The following is a 26,936-nucleotide window of genomic DNA, read 5'->3' on the forward strand; positions in this document are numbered from 1 at the left end:
GACGCGGGGCGGGGCCTGGCGGACGCGGGGCGGGGCCTGGCGAACGCCGGGGGCGGGGCCCGTCGCTGCGATGGTGTCAGTTTTCTGTCCTATTAGGCGTAACACGTGTCAACCCGGATCGGTGTTGTCTCTTCCCAGATGCGGAAGGTCGCGTGAAGGTCTCGGATGTGTGACGAATGAATGACATCATTTACACGTACTGCCATCATCGTCACTGTCATCATCTAATGCGAATGTAATCATTATTACGGTTGGCCTCCTAATTATTTTTGCACGTCTGTCTTGTCCTTTTCCTTCCCACGCCCAATTTCCCCGGGCCAAGGGCGTGAAGAGAGGTGCTCTCTCTAGTCCGACAGCTCTGGGGACTCAGTGAGCTTGGGCAGATTACTGGTCCTCTGAACCTTGTTTTACCTTACCTGTAAAATGGAGGTGTCAAGGCCAAGTGTCAGCCAGGTTGGGTAGCTGTGGGCAAACAAAGATTAGGTGGGTAATGAATTTAGTGTCTGGTTTAATTCATATCTACCATGATTAAAATGATTATTATTGTTATTCAGACTTTCATCATCCTTATTCTATAGATTATTAAGGGTTTCTAACCAGTCTTAGCTGCAGGGCTGTTCTCTCCAATACACAGGAGTAGGGAGATCTTCCCAAATGCAGATCACATTTGAGAGACTAGAGTCATTCCCCTGATTAAAATCCAATGTGCCCCCCTTGACACCGCCCCCCCCCCCCCCCCCGCCGTGTACCCTCCTAGTAAAGGCCAAGCTTCTTGAAATGGTCTACAAGCCCCAGCCAAATTCAGTCCTCTCCTACTTCTCTCTCCAACTATTTCAGCATTTCCACGCTCTCAATTTATGATTCACCAACACCTAATAGCTTATACAGATCTTCCTCCACTTACAATGGGTGTGTGTGTGTGTGTGTGTGTGTGTTGTGTTACACCCATCGTAATTTGAAAATATCATGTTAAAAATATTGTAAGCCAAAAAAAAAAATATTGTAAGCCGTGTAACACACCTAACCTACTGAACATCATAGCTTAGCCTAGCCTGCCTCAAACATGCTCAGAACACTGGCCTTGGCCTGCAGTTGAGCAAAATCATCTAACACAAAGCCTATTTTGTAGTAAATGTTGCTTGTCTCCTGTAATTTTTTTTAAAGATTTTATTTATTCATGAGAGACAGAGAGAGAGAGGCAGAGGGAGAAAGAGGTTCCATGCAGGGAGCCGGATGTGGGACTCGATCCAGGGTCTCCAGGATCACACCCTGAGCCATAGGCAGGCAGCAAACCGCTGAGCCACCCAGGGATCCCCTGTCTCCTGTAATTTACTGAATACCGTGTTGAAAGTAAAAAACCAGAATGGCTGTATGAGTACAGAGTGGTTGTAAGTGTATTGGTTGTTCACCCTCATCATGATCACATGGCTGATTGGGGCTGCAGCTCACTGCCACTGACCAGCATCACGAGAGGGGATCCTACTGCATTATCACTAGCCTGGCCAAAGATCAAAATTCAAAATTTGAAGTGCAGTTTCTACTGAATACATATTGCTTTCTGCATCATTGTAAAATTGAAAAATTCTCAAGCCATCATTAAGTCAGGGATCATCTGTACTTTATCCCCCCCACCCCCCCCCCCCCCCCCCCCCCCCCCCCCGCCAATACATACTTCCAGAGCTCCAGCATGCCATCTATTAGCCTCCAAGATTCTGAAACTGAATATGTGATTACCAGCCTGACTCTTTTTTAAATTTTACTAGTTTACTAGTTAACCCCTTCTCAGAGGTTTTCCCTTTGTCTTGAATTGTCTCTAAACCCCAGGACTCGTGGCGGGCCAGGTGGAATGGGCTGCTCTACCTGACTTCTACAGCAGCAGAAAGAGAAGTCAATCTGAGGAGTCAGCTACCCCATGATTTGTCACTGCCACAGAACTGCAGGAAAAACATTGCTCCTATGCAGGTCCTCAATCCAACAGCTGAAGATGACTCAGGGCCCAGTTAAGCCAGGCACTCCCACTCCCCGTTTCCATCACTGCTCACTACACCCCAAGCTCTGTGACAGGAGGGGGCTCTGGGGGATCTTCCAGCATCTGCCACTCACCCCAGAGACTAGTCCTTTCTTCAAGGCAATTTTGTTTAGGATTCATATTGACTTTTCTTGAAATATTTTTTCTTGTTCTCTTTGGTTACAGCCAGCCAGCTGTTCTACCTTCAGCAGATCTTCATAACCTTAAATCTTGCAGAACAGGTTTTGGGGTGCCAATTATTCATCCAACAAATATTTATTCAGTGCCTAACAAGTACCAGGCTCTATGTCAGGTGCTGGGGATACAACAACTAACAAGGCCCTTGCCCTCGTGAGGCTTACATATCTACTAAGAGGAGAAAGGACAAAAACACCAGTAAACAAATAATGTAATTTCAGAAACTGTTAAGCTTTATAAGGACTGAGGATGGAGATTGGCAGAGAAAGGGAAAGTGAAGTTAGTAGGGTGACGCTGAGCTGAGATCTAAATGATACAGAGCCAGCTATCTGAAGATCTGGAATTAAGAATGTTCCAGGTAAGGGAAAAGCAAGCAGAAAGGCTCTGAGACTGGAAATGAGCTTGCTACTTTTGGCAGACAGAAAATTCTGTGGCTGGGAGCACTGTCAATGAGCGGGGAGGATGACTGGAAGCAAGGTTGCCAGATTTTGCAAATAAAAACATAGGCCATCCAGCAAAACTTGAATTTCAGATAAACAATGAATAATATAGCATGGGACACCTTATGCTAAAAAAATGCATGTGATCATCTGAAATTAAAATGTAATTGAGAATCCTGTGTTTTATGTAACTATCTGCAATGGAAAGGATGCCTGATTCTGACAATACAGGAAGTGAAATTATGAAAGCCTTTTATGAAAATTATGAAAAACAATTCCACTGCAGGATAGCTAGAAACGACAGCAGAAAATGCATAACAGAACTTAAAGGAAAGTAAGGGACCAAAAAAATAGAGGGATTTGAAATCAGAGTAATAAGCTACGCTTGGAGTCATGGAAACCCTAAGCCATGGTGTTTTGTGAAACCAGAAGCTTGTGGTTTAGGTTTTAATGGGTAAACTGGAACCAGAAGACAACACCTCCTTTGATGGGTATGAGGTAGGGAGTCAGAACAGAGATCCTCTTGCAGAAACCAGGTCCTTCTTAAGGGCTACAATCTCCATGAAAAGGTGGGCTGGGGGTAAAAAAAATCTGCCTTCTGGCAAAGGGCGATAGCAAGAGAAAATATCTTTCCTGGCCTTGGCTCCCAGTGAGGAGGAAAAGACTCCTCTCAAAATTTGTGACCATTCAGAATTTTAAAAAGAATGACTACTCGGATAGTCCTTCCAGAAGTTTAAATGTAATCAATGAAATTAAAAAAATCAATGGATAATAGTTCAATAATACTTAATACATTACTACACAAAAAACTCCATGGACAGACTAAATGGTTCATCTACCTAGAAGGTAAATCTGAAAATATTGCCAGAAAGCTAGTCTGAAAAGAAGAGATTGAAAGCATGGTAGAGAAGTCAAGAGACACAAAGAACAGAGTAAGAGTGATTTGTCATATAATCGACCTGGGATTTCAGTTAGAAAGATTAATGAGAATGAGAGAGAAACAATATTTAAAGATGCTGGTGAGAATTTTCCCAAATTGGTGCAAAACACAAATCTCCAGATTTGGGAAACATAATAAATTCCAAGAAGGCTAAACAAATGAAAACTTACAACTAGATACATTGTGGTCAAAGTGGAGATCATCAAAGGTAAAGAGATCTTAAAAGACTGTAGAAAGAAAATATTAATTACCGATAAAAGAAACCCGGTCAACCTGACAGCTGACTTTTCCACAGCAACAGTGGAGGCAAGAAGTCTTCAGTAGGCTGATATTTTCAATATTCACCTATTATTTCCCCTTTAAAATAGACTTTATTTTTTAGAACAGTTTTAGGTTCAGCAGCATTTGCCAGGTCTTCAGACAAAAAGTAATGTAATGACAGTAAATAAAATGTGGAGAACAGGGAAAGGATTTTGTACTTCTTGTTTTCAATGGTTACATTCAGATCCATCAAGTAAATATAGTGTATTTGACCATTCCTGTGGCTGGACTGTGTGCTGTTATGTATTATGTTAAAAACTGCTGTGCTGAAATCTTTTTCCTCATATTTGGGATTATTAGCCTGCTACAAATTCTAGGAAATGGAAGTATGAGGTGAAAGGAGATGAATTTTTTTAAAAGAAGAAGATAACACCAAATGATGGCCAACGAGTAATAAAACGGGTGCTGTTGGACACCCCCAGAAGCACCACGAGTGGCTGAATTATCTAGACAGTCTTCGCAGAGCAGAAGTCTTTCATTTGAATGAGGTCCAGTTTATCAATCATTTCTTTCATGGATCACGATTGGTATTGGATCTAAGAAGTCATTGCCATACTCAAGGTCTTCTGACTTTTTTCTCATGTTATCTTCTAGGGATTTTATAGTTTTCCATTTTCCATTTTGATCTGTGATCCATTTTGAGGTGACTTTATGAGGGGTATAAAAATGTGTCAAGATTCATTTTTTTTCCATGTGGATGTCCAGTTGTTCCAGCACCATTTTTTGTTGAAAAGACCATCTTTGCTTCATTGGATTGCCTTTGCTCCTTGGTCAAAGATCAGTTGGCTGTATATAATTACGTGGGCTCTCTTTTCTAGCCAAGTAATGACATACAGTAGGCAGATGTAGACAAGGATCTGGAGTTCAGAGGTGAGGACAGAATTTGAGATATTATTAATTGGATTTATCAGAGTATAGGTTACAAATTACTAAAGGATCACTTACAGAGTGAATATTGATAGGTAAGAGGCTATCCAGATTTTTTTTCTCTTTCCTCTCCAAATTCAACCTTCACCTTTCTTCCCCATCTTTTGGCCCTAGAAGCTGCAAAGACCAACAAAGCCCAGTACCGACTGGCTTCTGGGTGAATTGGGTCAATGAAGAACCCAGTAGGGGTTTGAAGGAAGGAGAAGATCACGATCACTTGGGATTTAGAGGTTGGTAGAGGTCCTTCAACATTATGAAGGGCATCAATAACATCCTTGCAGGCTATGATGCTTGACTGATGGATAATTGTAGCAGGGAGAGAAACTAGAATCCAAAGTTCATGACTTCAATGTATTTGAAGGGAACAGAAGAGTAACTGACATTGTCCAGTGCCCATATGGCATCTTTATAGGGACGATACAGCACCTCATAGAGATTTTGCAGCACTAATTCAGTAGTGCTCCAGTTTCTAGGCCCCATATTGTCTGCATTTTGCAGGGATGATGTATATCTGTTTATGTTTTTATTTCCTACCCTGGACTGGAAATATACACATGACTGTATAAACTGAGCAGTCTTCCACTGAGTCAGTCTTTCTGACTCACAGGTTGTAAAATATACATATTTTTCAATTCCTGGAATATCTTTCACCCTATGGTTGGAATCTCAATTCTAATTTTTTCTCTGATTTTCCCTGCCTTGACTCTGAACGGCCCATTTCATTCGAATGTTAACCTTTTAAGAATTCTTCCCAGAACCACCCATAGTTAAGGGATTTCAGGCTCTCTAGGTATAGCTCTACTCAAGCCTTCATTCATGAAAGCAAAAACAAAAATGGTGAAACAAAAAATCACCCAATACTAGACAGAGGCATGCATATGTAAAATATCTTTCATTCCTTCCCTATTCTTGAGCTCCTTCCCTCTCACCAAATTCATGAAAACTTTCAACAAATGAATTGAAAATAAACGAAATACACATAATAAAACAAAATCTTTAAAAACTACCGTATTTAGTACTTCCAGTTTTGATGAATTTAAGACCACAGTTGACATCATATCCCACAAAGAATTCTAGAAGCCTTAAAGAATTAACTATAGGATTCCTGGGTGGCTCAGCGGTTTAGCAGCCTGCCTTTGGCCCAGGGTGTGATCCTGGAGTCCCAGGATCGAGTCCCACATCAGGCTTCCTGCATGGAGCCTGCTTCTCCCTCTGCCTGTGTCTCTGCCCCTCTCTCTTTCTCTCTCTGTGTCTCTCATGAATAAATAAATAAAATCATTTTTTTAAAAAAAGAATTAACTATAAACATGCACACATAGTAGAAGAAAACAGAATATTTATTAAAGCTCTGAAGATGAAAAAAAAAATAAAGCTCTGAAGATGAAAGAACTTCCAGAGCTTAGAAAAATATTCAACATCATAAAAGAAAGATGAACAGGTTTTACTTTGGTAAAAAATAGGATTTATTTACTGCAAATCTGAAGGATTGATGTACACATTCATCATGTAATAGATGTATATATACATTATATACAATATATACATATACATGATGTATATATGACATCAATAAAGAGCTCATGCAAAACAATTTAAAAATACCCAAGGAGCAAGAGGGCAAAGGGCATGAAGAAATAATCCACAAAAGAGGAAGTGCAACTGGTGATTAACATACGGAAGATTGTCCAATATTGTTATTAATTCAAATTAAAGCAACAAGGGTCTGTTTTCCACCCATTTATTCTTTTGCGCCATAGTTCCTATCAGTAAATTGCCTTCCAAAATAACTACAGCCTCATGGTGCTTCCAGGGGGGTCCAATAGTACCAGTTTTATTACTCCTTGGCCATCATTTGGCATTTTCTTCTTCTCTTCTTCCTCTTCCTCCTCCTTCTTCTTTTATCTTCTTCTTTTTTAAAAACTCATTTCCCTTTGTTTACCAGAATTTGTATCAGACAGAGGGAGAAGCAGGCTCCTTGTAAGGCGCCCAATGTGTGACTGGATCCCGGATCCGGGGATCACACTCTGAGCTGAAGGCAGATGCTCAACTGCTGAGCCCCCCAGGCATCCCTAAATCACTCATTTTAGAGATTGAGAAATAAAGGCTCAGAGAAACTGAGATTGATCCAAGATCATATAGCTAATGGTTGTATTTTTTTACTTTTTGAAGAGCCAATCTTGCCATTTCATATTCTACATTTCTTATACTACTGTTGAAAAATTGATAACCTTATTTTACAAATCTCATTTAAATTCAGTTTAGTGAGTTTTCCTGTAACACATTCGTCTGGATGTCATATGATAAGACTCCAGATTTCATCCTCCTCAAAACTCCAGGTGATTTCTAATTATATTTTTTTAAAAGATTTTTATTTATTTATTCATGAGAGACAGAGAGAGGCAGAGACAGAAGCAGGAGCCTGACATGGGACTCGATCCCAGGTTTCCAGGATCACGCCCTGGGCGGCAGGCAGTGCTAAACCACTGCACCACCGGGGCTGCCCTGATTTCTAATTATAAAATAATGCAGAGCGGGATCTCTGCATGGCTCAGTGGTTTGGCGCCTGCCTTTGGCCCAGGGCCTGATCCTGGAGTCCCAGGATCGAGTACCACATGGAGCTCCCTGCAGGGAGCCTGCTTCTCCCTCTGCCTGTGTCTCTGCCTCTCTCTCTGTGTCTCTCATGAACAAATAAATAAAATCTTGAAAAATATAATGCATAAAGCTTGCTTCTTGAATACTTAAGAAAAAGAAAAGAGGCAGCCATTTAGTTATCTCAAATGCTTTTATTTTGTTGGGAAAATGATAGTGTCTTATGTGAATGAAGTTTACAACTCTTTATGTTGACAGTGTAACCAATTTTCTATTTTATTTATATCAATGTTAATTTTGTTTCTTGAAGATTACTAACATTTACTGAGTACTTTTCTTCAACAGTGGATGAAAATATTTAAAAGGAAATTGAACAATAGATTTGTTAAGTAAAATAAGTTACCTAAATATTCTACATGGGATGACAATGTTGTTAGAGCATGAATGTTCAGGCAAAGAGCAACACCTTTTTAAGTTATGTTAAGACGTATGCTTCCAGAAGAGCACTCCTTCCTGACTGGCAGAGCTTTGAGTCCATCTGAGGGCTCACTCAGGTGGGAGAAGTCCAGCACCGATGGCCAGATTTTCAAACTATTTCCTCAGTCCCTTTCAGATAACTCTTGTCTCCTGGTTGCAGTTGCCCAAGCAAACTACCCATTGACTGGGTCTATATTTCTGAGAGAGAGAAAGATCTGTAATTTATGATCAAAGTCAATGGCTCTAAACTGAGGTTCCTTGTATTTTCTGGTCATCTTGGCCCCCAGGTATGTAATGAGTTCACATCTCTCCATAAACTGCTCCAACTTCTTCTTATACTTCCTTCTTGTATATTCAGACCCTTTAGGATTGAAGGCTGTGGAAAATGTCACAAAACCCAATGTTTCCTGTTAGGTTAGTGAGTCATTAAACTGAAAAGAAAGAGAACTATGTGTGTGAGAGAGTTGCATAGCTGAGAAGATATCCAAATCCCAAGTAAGATTTAGGGATTATTCCATTTTAGATCATAATTGCCTCTGTTCACCTTTCTCTATGGCATGGATTATTGAAAGCAAATTGTATTACTTGTAACCCTTGCTTTAAAAACTGGAAACTCAAATTTGATATTTTCATTAAAATATTTGCTATCCACACAGACACACAGGCATCCATACCAATGCAAGCAGCCGATTCAGCTCAACAATCCGATATATTTATCACATATACTACAAATAATGTTGAAATAGTTCTGGGTAGCGCATCATTAAAGAAGACATACCTTTCAGGTGAAATGCTATATATAGTAGTGCAGATCTCTTTACACTTAAGAAGGGGAATTTGGGCTTTAAGCATCCCACTGCATTCATTGCTTTAATTAGGGAAGTTGCGACACCCTGCAGGGGGACAGTATAAATCACATGTATATTTGAGTTTGACTTTTAGTGGCAAATAGATAAAGAGGCTATTCTTTGGGGTTGGGGATGGGACTTATAAGGTGGTTAGATGACCACTTAACCAACATGGAAAGGAACACAAAGCACTTTTGGTCAGGAAAACTGAAAATTACCAATTGCTGAATGTCAGGTGGCTGATAGATGGGCCTCATGACACAATTCTTTCTGTTTTTACATTTGATATTTTCCATAACAAAATGTTAAAGATAAAAAGAAAAAGCTTTGGCCCATTTAAATTTCCATTGCCAGAAGCTGCCAGACTGCCTCTGCTATCAGGACCCTTGACCACCCGGCAAGGAATTCCAGAAACCACAGTTGCAGCAAAGATTCTGGAGCCCTGAGCGGGCAAAGAAGATGTGAGCCCCTCCTGATGAAACGTGGCCCTTTTATGAGAATACTCCTCTCTGGGTGAGCCTCATCTTGCCTTTTGATATTAAACCAGATTGAAGACTCGCCATCTAAGCAAGTCAGGATAAACAAAATGGTTAAGAATTTGTGAGAAAGGTATGAGATTGTGCCCTAGGCATTAATTTTATGGAGTTTTTTAAAAGCGCTTTTAAAATAGTGGTTGATTACTGGTAAGTTTTATTATGTTTAAAAAGAGTTGTATTTAGATAAATAAAATGTGACTTGAGTAGCATTTGGGGGCATTTGCCCCCCAAATTTGGGGAAAATATGACTTTGGTGGCTCAGTCTTGGTAGTATCTCAACTCAACACTTCCAAGCAGTGAATAAACCTCTCCCAGACTGAATCTGCACCTTTCAAAATTAAAACGGTTTACAGACACTGAAATTCAAAACGGGAATCTAACCACAAGTCAAATGTAAACAATTTCTTGACCATCTACTTTCTCTCCACTTTATTGCAGGTATTTAGAAATAAGCTACAGAGCAGGGGCTTTTCTCACTTCTTATTTTCACAGCCACCCGAAACCAAAATAGGGTAAGAGTGGATTTGTAGCTTAAGATCAGAAAACTCTGCCTTGAATTTCATTGTTCCAAAATAAAAATTATTGTTAAAAATACTAATACTACTAATACATGTGCACAGACAATCATGTAAGTGAACCTGTTCCAGATATCCAGGCAAAGGAAGACTCGTGAGGTGGATGGGCTCCTTTAACGGGGGCAGTTTGTATGGAAGCTTCTGATTCCAGTATTTCTCTGGCAACCTGAGAACACAAAGTTCGTTAGATGGGATGCTCACAAACACCCCCACTGAGTACACCGGAATGTGGCTGCGTAAGGGACAACTGAGAGATCAAGTTCACCAGCTCATTTTCTCCACTGGAGAGAATGTGACAAGTGAGAAGATGGAAGCTTCTAGAGATCTGAGACCTGCAACTTTGCCTGGTCCTGCATGCTGCTCACTGCACCTCACTTTCCTTCTTTTTCACAGCAACGCTGTGTCCTCCTGACTCCCAACTAACCCTGGACACAGATGTCAGGTTATACAGACAGAAGCCACTCTAATGGCACTTCCTCAACTGCTCACCACAAGCAGAGCCGCACACACTTCCTCCTTCCGTGGGGGAGCTTACCTCCCGTGTCAGGGTTGTCTCCACCCTCTCCATTCGACTTTGGATTCCCCTCCCGCCTCCCTCTCTACAGTAATTTTTCTCCCTCTCCCCTTTGGCTTTCCTTCTTTTTTTGGATCCTTCCCATTCACCTGCATTTAAATGTGCCCATAAAAAAAGATAAAAAATAAACATGCCCATACCTTCCTCATTGAAAAAAAAGGACAAAGAAAAACGACCTTCACTCCTTCAATCCTATATCACTTCTGGCAACTAGTGTCTTTTCTTTTGAAACTTCTTTAAACAGTGAGCTTCAGTAGAGATCGCAAACTACTGCACAAATTCCATCCGATCTGATCCACGTAGTATTTTTAGAAATTTAAATCAGTTGTGAACATTAAACACACACACACACACACACACACAGAATAATTTGTTTTAAAAAGAAAAATCTGGTTTCCAACTGGTCGTGAAACATAGAAGCTTCTGGCGGTAGAGAAGTAGCTTCTGCTCTCTTTATGTGGGGCCTACTCCTCCCCACTCTGGGGTCCGCAGCAGACGCCACCCTGTCCTGCGCTCTCACATCCAGCCTGCTTCCCCCAGGTGATTCACCCTCGCGGCTGCTGTGGGTAACCTCTGTGCGTGTCGTCTCTGGACTCAGCAAGGTCTTCAATTCCTCACCTGGCATCCACCGCGTGGCACGCGATAGTTGCCTTCCACTCACCACACTCTGCTGAACCAATCTTGCCAGGATCACCAATGACCTGTTGTAACCGAAATCTGACACACTTCTCAGCTCTTCTCTGGCTTGAACTCTAAACTGCCTTTAAACTTATTGCCCCCCCTCCAGACTTTCTTGCCCTCCTCCCCAGAGCCTCCCCAACCTGGCTTTCCCACCTCTCTGTAGCTTCTTCTTTGTTATTCTCCTTGCAACCTCTTCTCTTCAAATTGGTCCTAAGCCCACGGCTTTTTCCACACTGGTCTTCACGGGTGACCTTGAACGTGCTATATTATTTTGGACAGGATCATTCTAATAGCCTCAGCAGTGGTATTTCTGTCTCCAAACCATGATCAACACTCCAATGATGGTCTCTCTCCAAAGCAAATTTACTCATAACACTCAAAACCTTAATGTATTCATACTGCCTTTTGGGTCAAGTTCAAATGATTTATGATGATTTTATCTGGCATTCACCCTCTGGCCCTGCTCACCATCTCCAGCCTCACGTCTTGACCCTTTTACTCTCTACATCACGTCTAGCAATGCTGGATTTCTTGCAGTTCTGTAATTCCCCTGGGCCAGGTTTGTTTGTCGGTCTCTCTGCTTGGAGCCTGTCCCCTTTTCCCTTCATCTACGCAATTCTCACTCCTCATTCAGGCCTTCTCCCAACAGACAATTCTGTCAGACTTTTGGGCTACACTTTACTGGAACTCCTGGCATTTCCTCACCCTAAGTGCCATCACAGTCTGCTATTGATAGGCATGTGAAGTCTAACTTACTCCAGAGCTCAGGATTTGGGACAGCATGAATCTTATCTACCATCATACGTGTATGTATATATGTGTATATGCATGTACGTACGTATGCATGCATGAGTGTGTCTATACACACAAATATATACTTATGCATGTACACACACACACACACAGACACACACCCCAGCATGGTGCGCTGAACATAGAAGATATTCGATATTTGTACCTTAGTGAATGGTCTCACCTCAAAAATTTCTCGAGTTTTTCTCTACTCTCACAAATATATATACGATCACGATATTCTAAAGCATAGTTAATGCTACCGGGTACTAGGGCCTCGTATCTGAAAGACAAAAACAACAACTATTGTATAATTAATGTGCAGTGCTGTGTACATAAAATGTCAAAAATGTTGAATTCTCTACCTATACAACCCAAGAAAGAAAGAAAATATTTTCCAGTGAAATAGTAGTGACCTTTTGACCAAAATGTTAAGACCGTTATGAGAACTACGTATTCTGGGTAGAGATACCAGCCTCAACTCCCACGAGGGCGAGGACCTGCCTGTGTTTTCCATCCTGATAGGTCACTGGACAGTAGCCCTGGAGCTCCGCACACTTGGGGAATCGGCTCTTCAGCTCCGACAGCGTCAGCCTCTTGGGGATCATGTCAGCAGGTGGCAGTGGATGAGGTGCTAACGGAGGCACATACAATTCTGGGTTCTTCAAAAATTTCTGAAGGAAATGATTACAGCAATAAGACCGTTTCAAACAGGAGTGCGAAGCCAGTCAAAAACCCCGAGGAGGCCTTCTGCTACTGTCCAGCTTCAGCCGCAAAACCATCCGGGAGCCGCTCTCTGGCCGCGGGGGCTCCCTTCCCGGCTGGCAGCCCCTTGCAGTACTGCTGCGGGTGATGGCATCGGAGACCCCGCTCCTGCTCACTCGCACGGATTCACGCCCTCACGCCCTCACTCACTCATTCGCATGTAAGAGATTCCTGGAGCTTGCACTGCGTGCCAGGCTCTGGAGAGGTCACAGTCACCTGCCGGGCCTGTCTTCCTGATCTAGGGTGCGAGGAAGGACGCAGGGGCTGTTTGGTAGGTGAGGACACTCTGTGCGAGGGAGGGGGCAGGCCAGATACGCGAGCTCTAGTGCCACTTCCAGTTTTAAAGCTCTGGGATGGCCATTGGCACGGGCAGGAAGGAAGAGCCATCTCCTCCATACCGTGGGACAGAAGCTTCTAACTCTAGAGGAAAGCAAAATGCTCAGAGGCACCTGATTAGTTTTCAACGACCAGCCCAGCCTTTATCTTAACAAGTTAGAGACCTGATTTTACAATGGATTTGTATCCTGTTGCTTTAAACAGAAAGAGAGTACACAGGCGTAGGGGGACGCCTAGTGCTGAAAACCTGTCAAAGGAAAGGAGACACCTGGGTGAGGGCTTGCTTCACTTCTCCCGACTAGGCCTTCCCTTCTGTACTGTGGGAGCTTAATCCCCGGGGCGCCCAGCTGCGGGCTGGGTCCTGGGTCCTGGTGCTCAGCATCCCCTCCGTTGGTGGGAGTCCCCGTTGGGTTTCCCTGTAGGCCAAAATGTATCTTGGGGTGCAGCGTCAGGACTGACCTCCGAGGTGCCTCGTTGGCCTGCATGTCCTAGGTTCTGGTATCGGGGCTCCTGGTCTCCAGTTCCTGGCTGTTCCCAGCTGCACCCACCCTTTCCTTATCTGCGGAGTCCTGACACCGGGCGTCTTCTTTCCCTAGTAAATACGTGGCGCTGGGAACAACTTACATTCAGATTTTCCTGAGAACTCATTTTATAATAGTGCCCTCTGAACTCTGCTGCCCATTCCAAGGACCCGGCCATCGAGCAGTCAACTAGTTCACGTGACTCTGCCAAACTGACAGGGCAAAACTGCTCGAATTCACCCAGGCGGGCCATCAGATCTTGGGGTGTGATGCACAACTTGTCGATGCAGGCAGCTTTTCCTGATAGGAACGGGGGAACTATTATATATACAGTATTAAATTTATATATTTTAATATAGCAATATATATTATGCATTTTAATATATATTTTATATAAATATATATTTTAATAGAAAACACGGTGATTTTAGAAATTAAAATGATTGCAATCACACGCACATTATATGACACATATACTTTGTAAAATTCCAAGCCACAGAGTAAAAAGTAAAGGTTTCTCTTCACACCTTCGACCTCTCGATTCAACATTCCTCTTGAGAGTAATCACTGTTGATTTGTATCTTTTTCAGACTCTTTTCTCTTTTTTTCCTTGCATTATACACATTTACTTTTTGCATTTAGCACGCTTATGCCACTATACTGTAAACATTACTCTGCAACTTGCTTTGATCAGTTACTTATGGTCTTTGACATCTTTCCATATTGGTTTATGTGATTTACCTAATTCTTTTTAACTAATGTAGTGTATTCTGTTGTATAAATTATGTATTGTTTGCTTAGCCCTTTACCTGTTGATGAATGTTTTGGTTGCTTTTAATTCTTATCTATCATAAAAAATAAATAATAAATAATAAATAAATAAATTAATTCTTATCTATCATAAATGATGTGTATATGTTATAAACCATATATATGTGTGTGTGTATATATATATGTATATGCATGTATGCATACCCACTTAGACACACACATGCAAATTTGCTACATATTTTAAAATTTTCTCTGAGGTAGATTTCAAAAAGTAAATAGTTTGTTGAGATGATGACCCTGTGCCCAGATGGCACACAAGAGAAGGGAAGAAATGTTTTTCCAAAAGTGACTAGGTTTACCCCCAAGAGTCCATTTTAAAAAGGAAGAGCCCAAGGTCCTTCAGTGAACAGGCTTAAGAGTTTTCTCCCCAGTACTGTGCTGGAATGGGGCTTCCAAAGAAATAAGAGATGTTATAGAAAATGAATTTTTTTTTTACATATCTTAGTTAGAACGAGTAAAACTTGACCCTTAATATGTTTTTTTTTAATGGTCCCTTTCACTAGTGAGTTTTGCCTTTTATAAATTATTATTATGCCTAGGAAAGTCTTAAATTAACTATAAAATTATAAATCATGGTTTGTTATGTGACAATTAAACATATAAAATTGATCCTTAGGATTGGAGTGATGGTCTACAAGCCAAAGGATGCAGAGGACTGGTGGCAACACTGGAAGCTAAGAGAAAGACATGGAACAAATTCTCCCCTGGAGTCTTTTGAGAGACTATGGCCTTCATAATACCTTGATTTTTAGCTTCTAGCCTCCAGAACTGTGAGGGAATACATTTCTGTTGTTTAAGCCACCCAGTTTGTGGTACTTTGTCACAGCATGCTTAGGAAACTAAAACAATATGAAAGACCATGACTTCTGTACTGTTGGCACTCTTTCTTGCCCGCCCAACCCATTCACTTGATAAAACAAAGGTGCCATGTCAGAAAGGTCTACATGGGAAGGAACTGAAGGTGGTCTGTGGCCAACAGCCGGCAAGGAACTGAGGTCCTCAATCCAACAACCCTCGAGGAATGAAATCTTGTCAAAAATAATACATGAATGAGTGTGTAGTAGATTTTTTCCCACTTGGGCCTTTAGAAGAGACAATAATCCTAGACAATACCCTGATTAGGATTGTGAGAGTTCTTGAAGCAGAGAATCCAGTGACTGGACTCCTGACCCACAGAAATATGTGTGTGTGTGTGTGTGTGTGTGTGTGTGTGTGTGATTTTAAGCTGTTAAGTTTTGAAATAATTTGTTATGCAGCATAAACTAATATCCTATTCCATCTGTTGTATGTGACACATGAAAAAGTTGAGAAGCCCTAATATTCCTTTCATACAAAGAATATTACACTACTATAATACTACAGTGGCATAATTTTATTCTAAAGCATTATAATGTACAGTACTATGGTATAATAATATATTATTAAAGTATATAGTATTAGGTAGTGCTATAACATTATACTATATGGTACTACAGTATTATAATCCTAGATGCTCTTTAGCTTAGATGTGCTGAACCTCACCAATCCTGACAGTTTAGTAACAGGGTAATTTAGAATCACATGGCTTCAAATCCTAAAAGATACTCAAATATCTCTTCTTCTGTAATCTTGATGACATCTGGCGATGGCTATATATCTTAATCTGGGATTTGGCAGAATGAGGAGGAATCTCTTTAATCTTCCAGCTCTGACCTTACTCCACCTCATTAGTCAGAGTAAACTTTGGTGCCCTGATAGGAGAGGATCATTTGAATAGCATACAAAGGAAATGTGGACTGAAAAAAGAAGTCAAAACTAAATTTAAACAATCAGGCACAGGTTAGATTATTAGGTGGAAATTGAAGCAGAAGATCAATAAGATAGACTCCAATTAGATTAAACTATTCAAGGCAGAGGCAACTATATACGGAATAATGAAGTGGATACCATGGCGCCTCATCCAGATCCTGATGCAGCCATCCCCCAGATGCTAGGAGCATCAGTGCTGATGGGTCACGGGTGCACTGGGAATTCCCATCTGTCACAGGTTAATCCCCCCTCCCAGAGTAACCTGTGGTCAATGACAGGCCAATAGAGGGATATAGAGCCTGGCTCCTTCCCTCAATTTGGAGCCTCTGAGGGTGCATCCTCACTCCAGGGCTTCCCTATTGGATCTAATGCAAATCCAATATGCAGTTTCTCCTTCTGTCCAATTCTTGCCCTCACTTCCCACAGGTGTATTGCCTGATTAACATACAGGATGCCCAGTGAGTTTAAATTTCAGATGAACAATGAATAATTTTTAGTATAAATATGTCCCATGCAATATTTGGGACAACTTACACTAAAAATTTATTTGTTATTTATCTGAAATTCAAATTTAACTGGGCATCTTGTATTTTTTGTTTGCTAAACCTGGCAACTCAAATCCTGAGAATACTTTCTGATAAAGCTTCTGCATACTACTTTTAATCTTGTTTAATCTTGAATCTGTTTCCAGGGAACTCAATCTAAGGCAGGGAGGGTGAAATGGGTTAACAGAAAGATAAATGAGACTCAAGTTTTGCTTTCAAAGTCTGCCGTGGAGTGTTTTACTAGTGTGATGCTATCCAAAACATCGTGAGTAGGTTTCTAAAAACTCAATTCTTTCTTCCCTTATGCTCATCATGCCTTGTAATCCTCAGATGAAAACAAATTCCCAGTCTTCAAAGAGAACCAGAGACACTGGTTATGCCCAAATAATTAATGATGTAGAATCCTCACTGCATTCTTTCTCGTACAATATTCTTTTAGTCACATTGCTCTCATACCTCATTATATCTTCTCTGTAGTCCCATAGTTAAACCAAGTCACTAAACAGATGACTATGAGACCGTTACAGAAAAATTCTTTAGAGTCATCACTGTTTTTAGAGAATTCAGATATAGATAACTTTTCTTCTGTTTTATGTATTTTTAGAGAAAAGTCAAGAAACTTATAGGAATATATAATCAAACATTTTCTTTCATGGATTCTGAATATATATTAAAAGATGTTTTATGCTAGTTTAATTTTTTACTTTATTCTATTTTAAAAATTTAGTGTTTTCTTACCTGCTTTTATCCTTTCCAGGTATATCTGCATATATTTATTAACCATTTGAAGTTTCTTAGTGACTTCATTCCACACCCACCATTTGTTGTGAAATCCATCAATCACATACCAGTTATGATGCTGTTCTTGATAATATTGCCTAATCTCAACAATATTTTTGCGGTGTTTTGAGTTTTTGATAGCTATAATCTGTGTGCTATTGTGCAGTGGATAAGGCAAACTAATAGAGAAACAGAATGAATGGAAAAAGCTGTTAAAAATACACTTTTTTTTCCTGGATGACTAAAGTTCAATCGTTGATTTCATCACATACATTACCTTTGTTCCTTTTTTTTTTCCAGGAACAATCTTTTGAATATCTCCTTGGAAGGAACATCCAACTCAAAGATGACCATGGGGATGACTGACCTAGCTTCCAAGACACTCATCTGATATTTAGTTACAGGGTAGCCATCGATGATAACACTAACAAGGAGAAACATGAAAATAATTCCAAATTTCTTTTCTCTCATATCTTCCTTCCTGTCTTCTAGAACCAGTTTTAGGAATAGCCTCTTGCTCTTTATTTTATAACTTGACTTATCTTCTTTGCACTTTGCCCTCTTTATCTCTATATTTTTAAGCTGCGTCAGCCCAAGAGCCAGATGTAGGGCAGCAAACAGACAGACACAGCTCTGAATTCATACACTTAGCCTCACAGAGCTAGGCTTGGGCAGAACTCAAGAGGTAACAAATAATACCTTGAATGTTGTGTCATTCAATTGGTGCTATTATTCTAAGCATGAAACAGTGAAAAGAATACACGTTTCAGAGGCAAACAGACTTAGATTTGAGACCTAGCTTGAACTTTCTGAGCCTGAGTTCTCAGTAAAATGGGGAAATGATATTCAACCCTAAGAGTTGTCCCAAAGACTTATAGATTTAGTATGTAAAGGAACTAGAATAGGCTCTGACACAATGAATAGTATCTTAGTAAGAGCAAATATGGGAAAACAATTGTGCTCTAAGCTTAGTTTTTCTTTTTTAAATATTTATTTATACATTTATTTGAGAGAGAGCAGGAGGGGAGGGGCAGAAGGAGAAGGAGAAGGAGAAGCAGACTCCCCAGCTGAGCAGGGAGCCCCATTTGGGGCTTGATCCCAGGACTCTGGGACTATAACCTGAGCTGAGGGCAGATGCTTAACTGACTGAGCTAGCCAGGTGCCCCTCTAAGCTTGCTTTTATAATAAAGTTTTGTGGGAAGGCTGGGGGTGGTGGGAGGAGAGATGGGGAGTTGGTGAGAGGACTCGTAATTATCTGGGAGAGAATCATTCCATCAGGACTCATTATGCTTCTGAACAGAAATGACAGAGAATTTAAGTTAGTCCGACAATCTGAGATAACGAGAACATAACTATCAAATTGAGAGGAAGAATAAAGGGTGTCCACAAATTCTAAGAGGAGTGGCCCCCAAAGTCAGGAAACTCCCTCTGACATGGGAGCAAACAGGGCCTGCTGGCTGATGGTCATCAGGAAAGGCTGATTTAGAGGAAGTCACAAGATCCCCTTACTCAGTGCTCTCCAGCCAAGTCTCTAGCACTAGTTCTAAGTTCCATGGCAGAGAGGATTTTAAACTAATGAAGCCAGACAAACCTAATAAAGAATGTTATGACACTGCCATTGTTGTGTTTTGGGGTTTTCAAAACAGAGAGTAGCTTAATTTCTTTGCTTGTGAAGGATTTCTTGGGTGGTCTTCAAGATTAGAAAAATTCAGAGTGGTTGGCTAGTCACTGTCCTGGTATTAAGGTAAAATAAACCCTTTTTGACTCAAGGTTGTCTTCACTGAGATCTCTTGTGAGATCTCAAAGCTGAATGCCAGGAAGGATGTAACTCAATCTGTGTGAGTCCCAGGGTCTTCTCTGGAGGAAAAAAATCTGACACCGTAGAATCTGCTCTTCCATAATAGAAATTAGGAGGACTATCTGAAGACTTGATTAAGGACCAGTAGCGGGGAGGGGTAAAAAAGCCTCCTAAAGTAATACAACCTTGAGTAAATCAGTGTAATTCTAGGTCAGTGACATGGGCTCAAGAATAGGGCCTTAGGCTGCACTGGCTTTTACAACTGGGTGTGACCAGTGGCTGCATTGGGGGAGTAATGGTTGAGCAAAAAACTTGAGATAGCTCAAGCCTGGGGCTCTCCAAATGTAACATTAAGGGAGGGGCACTGCTACCTGTGCAGAGAGCTGGGCCATCTCCCCACTTCTAGGGGAAAGGGGAGGGTCACTCCTTCAACATTCCATGGGGCAGTTAGAGGGTCTATTAGGCTTTGGAAGTCATAGTGGCCTCCTTGGTTGGCAGTGTAAGTTTAGAGATTTTCGGACAACATAGAGATGCTGTAGGAAGTGAAGTGGCCAGCTTGAATTCTAGCATATAAGTGTTCAAGCCAAGCTTTAGCCTGACAGAAAATTAAAATATATAACCATGTAGGTGCCTAAGTTTTGAGAAGTAGATCACAGCCTTTACCAGAGCTTTAAACCTTGTTTAAGATGAGTATCTTAAATTCTGTTAGTAATTTCTTAAAAGATTTAACTCCTTCCCCATCCCCATCCCCACTTACCCTGCAGTATTACATATACTTTCCATCAGACAGATTTCTAAGGCTTGAATAGCCAGTTCATCAGGTGCTGTCATTCCTTTATAAAGATGCCAATTTAACATGAGTGCCAGCTCTGTGTCTGGTTGGTTGTTCAATATATAACGCAAAGCTTCTCCTATTGACAAATGCTTTAAGCCATATTCACTTGAAATTTTTTTGGCCACTGTAAAACATTAAAACTTTAAACTTACTCCATTTCACAAATTCACCAGTTAACCTTATTTTTAATTTCTGGTTCACTGACATCCGCAGTGGCCTAATCTTCACATTCCCCAAAGAAATTATGAAAATTAAAATTGTTACATTTTATTGAATTAATTTTGTCAAAGGTCAGTCATTATTAGTACTTCAAGTATGTGGCTGATAGGTCTGGTTAATGAACCAACTCTGTGGGTTTTTTCATAATCAAACTAACACTTAAGTGTTTTCTTCCTTCTGCACAAGGAAGCAAAAATCTTGAGAGCCTTACATGGCATCCTACATGTATTATTAATATTTGGTATTATATACAAAATAATACTCTAATGCTCTTGTGTCACTGGACTGTACTATTTCCCTGTCTATCCATTCATGGACTTCATGCTGCAATCAGAATAGCATACCCCTGAACAGTTAGGTCTCAGTTAATCCTATATGAAATATTTTTTAAAAATTATAATGGTGTACTTGACGTTTTATTTTTTAATCTTTAAAAAATATTTTATTTATTTGAGAGAGAGAATATGTATAAGCAGCGGGAGGGTGGGGGGGAGGCAGAGGGAGAGAGAGAATCTCTCCAGCAGACTCCACGTTGAGTGTGGAGTCCAATTAGGGGCTCAGTCTCATGACCCTGAGATCATAACCTGAGCCAAAATCGGGAGTTGTACGCAAAACTGACTGAGCTACCCAGGTGCCTCATATCTGACATTTTAATAGTAATTTACAGCTCATGAGGCAATTTATCTTTTGTGACTTTGATATTTTCAACGATCCATCAGTTGGGTAGAATGGATATTGAAATTCTAGTTTTATAAAGGAGAGGACTGATGCCCACTAAAATGGAATAATTTATCCAAAGTTACATAGATATTTCTATTGGTTGAAAGAGGACTCACCTTGACCTTTTACTTTTCTAAATGAGACCATAGGCAATGGCTTCCAGTAACTGTTAAATGTAGACATGCTCTGTGTGGTGGTCTATATACCCCGATACATCATGTCTGGAGACAGTGGAATGTAGAGGACACTGAGAGAGCCCATCTTATCTTATATGGAATGCAGATTAGCTGACCACAGTTAGGGCCACCCCAGTGGGAAGCCCCTGTGAGAGCCACAGAGCCCTTAATCTCAGCTTTGCCACAAATGATGGAATCAGACCTATTTTTTTAAGTTCTAATAATAATAAAGCTTTTATAATTTGATATCTTATTAAAATTCACTTCTTTTTCAACAAAGAAATAAGAAATCAAAACAATATGGTATTGATACAAAAACAGACATATAGATCAATAGAACAGAGTAGAGAGCTCAAAAATAAACTTGCATGTATACAGTCAATTAATTTATGACAAAGGAGGCAAGAATACACAATGGTGAAAAGCCAGTCTCTTCAATAAATAGTGTTGTGAAACCTGGACAGCTACATGCAAAAGAATAAAACTGTATTACTTACACTATACACAAAACTAAACTCAAAATGGATTAAAGACCTAAATGTAAGATCTGAAACCATAAAAAAAAAGATCTAAAACCATAAAACTTCTGAAAGAAAATATAAGTAATCTCTTGGACTTTGGCCATAGAAATATTCTTCTGGACATATTTCCTTTGGCAAGGGAAACAAAAGCAAAAAATAAACTTTTCAGACTACATCAAACCAAAACATTTGAAAAGTGAAGAAAACCATTAACAAAACACAAAGGCAACCTATTGAACCAGATATATCCATTAAGGGGTTAATTTCCAAAATATGTAAAGAACTCAACTAATAATTACTAGAACTCACCTAATAATATCAAAAACCTCCCAAATAATTCACTTAAAAAATGGGCAGAAGACCTGAATAGACATTTTTCCAAAGAAGACATACAGATAGTCAATAGACACATGAAAAGATGCATAACATCAATCAGGGAATTATCAGGGAAATGCAAATCAAAATCACAGTGAGATATCACTTCATACCAGTCAGAATGGCTAGTATCACAAGACAAGAAACAACAAATGTTGCAAGGAGAAAAGGGAACCCTAGTACCCTATTAGTGAGAATGTAAATTGGTACAGCCACTGTGGAAAACAGTATGGAGGTTCCTTAAGAACTTAAAAATAGAAATACTACATAATTCAATAATTCCACTGCTTGGTATTTACCCAAAGAAAACAAAAACACCAATCTGAAAAGATACATGCACCCCTATGTTTACTGCAGCATTATTTACAATAGCCAAGGTATGGAATCAAAAAAGTGTCCATTGATGGATGAATGGATAAAAAACAGGTGATATTTGTGTACTTATACACACAGTGGAGTATTACTCATCCATAAAAAGGAACATGTTGCCATTTGCAACAACATGGATGGATCTGCAGAGTACAATGCTAAGACAAATACTACATGATTTCACTCATATGTGGAACGTAAGAAACAAACAAAAAAAAATAGATAAACCAAAAACAGACTCTTAACTATAGAGAACAGATGGTTCCCAGAGGAAAGGCTGGTGTGGAGGCAAGTGAAATAAGTGATGGAGATGAAGAGTACACTTATCTTGATGAGCACTGAGTAATATATGGACTTGTTGAATCACTATATCATACACCTGAAATGAATATAATATTGTATACTAACTATTCTGGAATTAAAAAAAAAAAAAAACAATGAAGGCAAACACACTCTTACCTGTAGTTTTTCCAGATTTTGGAGGCCCCAGAATTGCAATCCGAATGGGCACAGTAGGCTTAGGTTTGGGTTGGCGGATATATTTGATTGGGTTCTTCATAAATTTTTCTTTAGTTTCCTTACTAGATAAAAAATAAATATACTGGCGATGGATTACAGCATAGAATGGATTCTCTGAAGTTTCAATTGGTTTGATTGTCTCTCCTTCACTTAGCTGCAATATATATACACCATTGAATTCATGAATTAACTTTAAGTTATAGAGCATTTCCCCCAAATCCATTTGAACAAATTTGTAAAATAAGAAAATCTCTTACAAAATATAAGAAAAATAATTATAGCCAAATATTATTATGAAAAAGTGTGTAGAAAGAACAAAGTATTTTATATCCACATGCAATTGATGAAATCTTAATTAAATAGCTTTCAGTTTATGACAATTATAGTTCTCCTACTTCCTATATAATGTATTTAGTGTATGTTTTTGCCAAGAAGTGTAAAGTTATTTGCATATATCCATGGGCCAATTTATCCTCACAAACAGGTGGTATTATGGATGGAAATGTGTTCCCCTCAATTCATAGGTTGAAGCCTCAATTCCCAAAGTGACTGTATTTGGAGGTAGGGTCTTTTTTTTTTTTAATTTTTATTTATTTATTTATTTTTAAATAAATTTATTTTTTTTATTGGTGTTCAATTTACCAACATACAGAATAACACCCAGTGCTCATCCCGTCAAGTGCCCCCCTCAGTGCCCGTCACCCATTCCCCCCCACACCCCGCCCTCCTCCCCTTCCACCACCCCTAGTTCGTTTCCCAGAGTTAGGAGTCTTTATGTTCTGTCTCCCTTTCTGATATTTCCCACACATTTCTTCTCCCTTCCCTTATATTTCCTTTCACTATTGTTTATATTCCCCAAATGAATGAGAACATACACTGTTTGTCCTTCTCCGATTGACTGGAGGTAGGGTCTTTAAGGAGGTAATTAACGTTGAGGTCATAAGAGTGGGGCCCTATCTGCATGTCCTTATATGAAGAGGAAGAGACACCAGGAGTTGCATAAGCTCAGAGGAAAGGTCATATGTGGACATAGTGAGAAGGTGAAAATCTGTAAGCCAGGAAGGAAGGTCTCACCAGAAACTGTCCCTGCTGGCACTTTGATCTTGGATTTCCAGCCTCTAGAACTGTGAGAAAATACATTTCTGTCATTTGAGCCACCAAGTCTGTAGTACTTTGTCATGGCACCCGAGGAGGTTAATACAGGCAGGATCCCGGGTTATCTTTGGGGGCATACTGGTAGGACAAATCCCACAGTCTTTTCATCCACATTTTCTATAGGCAAAATCCCACTCACATAAACATCAAGAGCAGCAACAAAAGGGAAAAATACCTGAAAGGCTGCTTAACGTATAGATAGAGGAATGGAGTGGGAGGAATATTTCCACCTATTTGCATTAGTTCAGGATGAAAACTGGGCAATTAATTGATGTTAGGTCTGGATATCTTTTTTTTAGAGCATCAGATGGCCAAGTATCAGCCCATAGGTATGAAGCAGTACGGTTCTGTATCACTCCTTACCCAGAGCTACCCCAAGACAGTTGTCACAGGTCAATGGTATTGTCAATGTCATCATTTTTGGGCTGGAGTAAATGCTGGGTATAAGAAGAAACTCAGGGGTGATGTGGGAATGTCTGCTATATATATTATATTTGGTAGTAAAAAAAGCTGAAAGTCTAATGATTCCATTTTAAATTACCAAATTAAGTGAGAGTCCTTGCAGTAGTTTCTGCTATTGCTCAAAATCCCTAGCATGTATCCTTTCTCTTCTATAGGCCAGAATACCCATGGTGTCATCAAATAAGAAATATCAAACTGTCATGCGCCCAGAAAGATTCCCAAACAGCCCTGAAAAAATGATTACTTTTATGCTTAAACCCCTCCTATGACCATGAACTCCTTTCTCCACAAGGCATTTTTGTATAATCCTAATTATGTTTGGACACGAGCCGTTTCTCCCTAAATAGGGTTCTGACTTTGTCTACTTCTTCCCCTTTCTTGCTCATCTCAGAGAGAAGGGCAGGACTATCTTTCAAAAGCTTTCTAGGTGATTCTAATACACGTTTAACTCTATCCAATTTTCTATGGAGGGCACTGTCATAGGTCTCTATCCTCCAGCATGATATTTGAAAAGGTTTCTCTTGACATTCTACAGCTAAGATAAAGAAGATGGCACAATTAAGTAGAACTGAAATTGATTGTGTCAATATCAACCAGGAAGGAGGTTTCCAGTAAATGCACATGGCTCCATTTTGGATCCCATCCTCCAAAAATACTTTTTCTCTGTGACCAATAACAGTAATATATATTAATAACAACAATAACTTTTGTTGAGAACTTAGAAAAAGCCAAACACTGTTGTAAGCACTTTACAGTAATTAACTCATTTAATCATTGTAACAATATTGTAAGATAGGGACTATTCTTATTCCCATTATGCAAATAGAATGACTCGGAGAGGTTAAGTAATTTGTTCAAGGTCACTCATCTAATAAGTAGTGGTTTTGAACTCAGAAAATCTGGCTCCAGAGGCCATGATCTTCTCCACTGTGCAATGTCACTGATGGAAATAAGAAAGTACACAGGTCAAGCGAACAAGTCGCTATTGCATGACATTTTTAAATTGTTTTTATAGAACTTAATATCATCTCAAGATATTTGTATGTTTACTTATTTATTGCTTATCCTGTCTCCCCAATCCAACTAGAATATAAACTTTAAGACAAAAGAAACCTTGTCTATTTTGTCCAATACTCTATTCCCAGGACTAGAACAGAGGTTGGCATGTTCTTGGTTGAGATTTGTTGAAAATCATCCCACATTTGAGATTACTTTTCACTATTATTTATATTCCCCAAATGAATGAGAACATATAATGTTTGTCCTTCTCTGACTGGCTTACTTCACTCAGCATAATATGAATTCCAACTGGATTAAATCTGTCCACACTGCATAAAAATATGGTACTTAGAAATGCTTATTATGAACGCTGATGTCACATTTTATATTGTGTCTCACACTTTCCAGAGGACTTTATACTCTCAGATTTGATCACAGTGGCCTTGGTGGGATTATTCTTTCATCTTAAAGGTAAGGAACCAGGCAGGCTCTTAGTACAGAACTAGATCTTAGTACAGGGTCTGAGACCCTAGTTCCATTAAATGACTTGCCTAAAATTAAGTGGCAAATTATTACCAGAGGTTGGCGCTTTATATTTATTTATTTATTTATTTATTTATTTATTTATTTATTTATTTTTTTTGAGGTTGGCTCTTTAGAGCTATCTTCAGCTACCCATCTTCAGCTACAAAGTTAAAACCAAGTTGGAATTGTGTTATCTCTATAGAAGTAGATGAAAGAAATGAATCCCTTTGATTACTGTTCATACTTGAGAAAGAAAACAATCATGTTTTTAAGAGTACTGTACAATGCTTATAATTTTTGAAATTATCCTCTGTCTTCTTAGACATATTTTAAAAATAAAAGAAAGAACATACATAGTCTTTAGATGCATTTGCTGACATTACCTTCACAGGGTCCCAGTAGCCAAATGCACTTATATACTTATAGGTATAGCTAAGCATTTTCTGGGCCAGGTGTGATGCTATTGGATAACATTTTTCAAAAATACTCTCACGATTCTCCACCAGTGGCTTCAGTTTCAAATTCATACTATATTGTACAATGTGGATTTTCCGAGCTCCATTAATCAGAATTACTGGTATCAAAAGCTTCTCAAGTTCATCCTGATGAAAAAAAAAATAAAACCTAATATTTTTAATGGAACGAAATCTGGTCACAGTACATAGACATTGCTGGTAACTGACTACTTCAGTCAAAAGAACAAAAGTTTTTCAGCTTCTGAGTGGCTGCATATTGGCAGCTAAAACTTTTGACTCCATGTGGCTTCCATGTTGCCCTTGATTTATTCACTT

At 39.6% G+C, this 26,936-nt stretch overlaps 1 protein-coding gene and 2 long non-coding RNA genes across 10 annotated transcripts in view; 2 read left to right on the forward strand and 1 right to left on the reverse strand.

Annotated features, from left to right (window-relative positions):
• Window positions 1-22: 22 nt before the first annotated feature.
• Window positions 23-26,936, reverse strand: part of AK9 (adenylate kinase 9) — a 128,013-nt gene continuing 101,099 nt past the window's right edge. For 4 of the 6 annotated variants that reach the window (XM_049092456.1, XM_049092454.1, XM_025444631.3 and 1 more), the window contains 11 exons: window positions 26,529-26,747; window positions 22,945-23,158; window positions 20,028-20,229; window positions 17,750-17,896; window positions 17,431-17,651; window positions 13,632-13,828; window positions 12,411-12,580; window positions 12,091-12,189; window positions 9,923-10,025; window positions 8,679-8,793; window positions 7,598-8,276 (listed from right to left, as the gene is read on the reverse strand). In XM_049092456.1, coding sequence (XP_048948413.1) covers window positions 8,074-8,276; window positions 8,679-8,793; window positions 9,923-10,025; window positions 12,091-12,189; window positions 12,411-12,580; window positions 13,632-13,828; window positions 17,431-17,651; window positions 17,750-17,896; window positions 20,028-20,229; window positions 22,945-23,158; window positions 26,529-26,747 — 1,890 coding nt within the window. In that variant the 3' untranslated portion in view covers window positions 7,598-8,073. Of the gene's footprint in view, window positions 225-416; window positions 463-7,597; window positions 8,332-8,678; window positions 8,794-9,922; window positions 10,026-12,090; window positions 12,190-12,410; window positions 12,581-13,631; window positions 13,829-17,430; window positions 17,652-17,749; window positions 17,897-20,027; window positions 20,230-22,944; window positions 23,159-26,528; window positions 26,748-26,936 lie in introns of those variants that run through there. The other 2 variants (XM_049092455.1, XM_049092457.1) reach the window with 2 other exon arrangements.
• LOC112658437 (uncharacterized) lies at window positions 24-19,327 on the forward strand. 3 transcript variants are annotated; one of them, XR_003135699.3, is made up of 5 exons: window positions 24-483; window positions 1,825-1,999; window positions 4,949-5,064; window positions 9,103-9,261; window positions 17,773-19,327. It is a non-coding gene; the product is annotated as an uncharacterized LOC112658437 (long non-coding RNA). The 3 variants fall into 3 exon arrangements; XR_004804122.2 differs by having other exon boundaries at window positions 1,825-1,962; XR_003135700.3 differs by having other exon boundaries at window positions 24-235.
• Window positions 9,496-12,562, forward strand: LOC125752273 (uncharacterized). Its single transcript, XR_007401356.1, has 2 exons — window positions 9,496-10,158; window positions 10,253-12,562. It is a non-coding gene; the product is annotated as an uncharacterized LOC125752273 (long non-coding RNA).

This window comes from Canis lupus, chromosome 12 (genome assembly GCF_003254725.2).
Source record: "Canis lupus dingo isolate Sandy chromosome 12, ASM325472v2, whole genome shotgun sequence".
Lineage (NCBI taxonomy): Eukaryota > Metazoa > Chordata > Mammalia > Carnivora > Canidae > Canis > Canis lupus.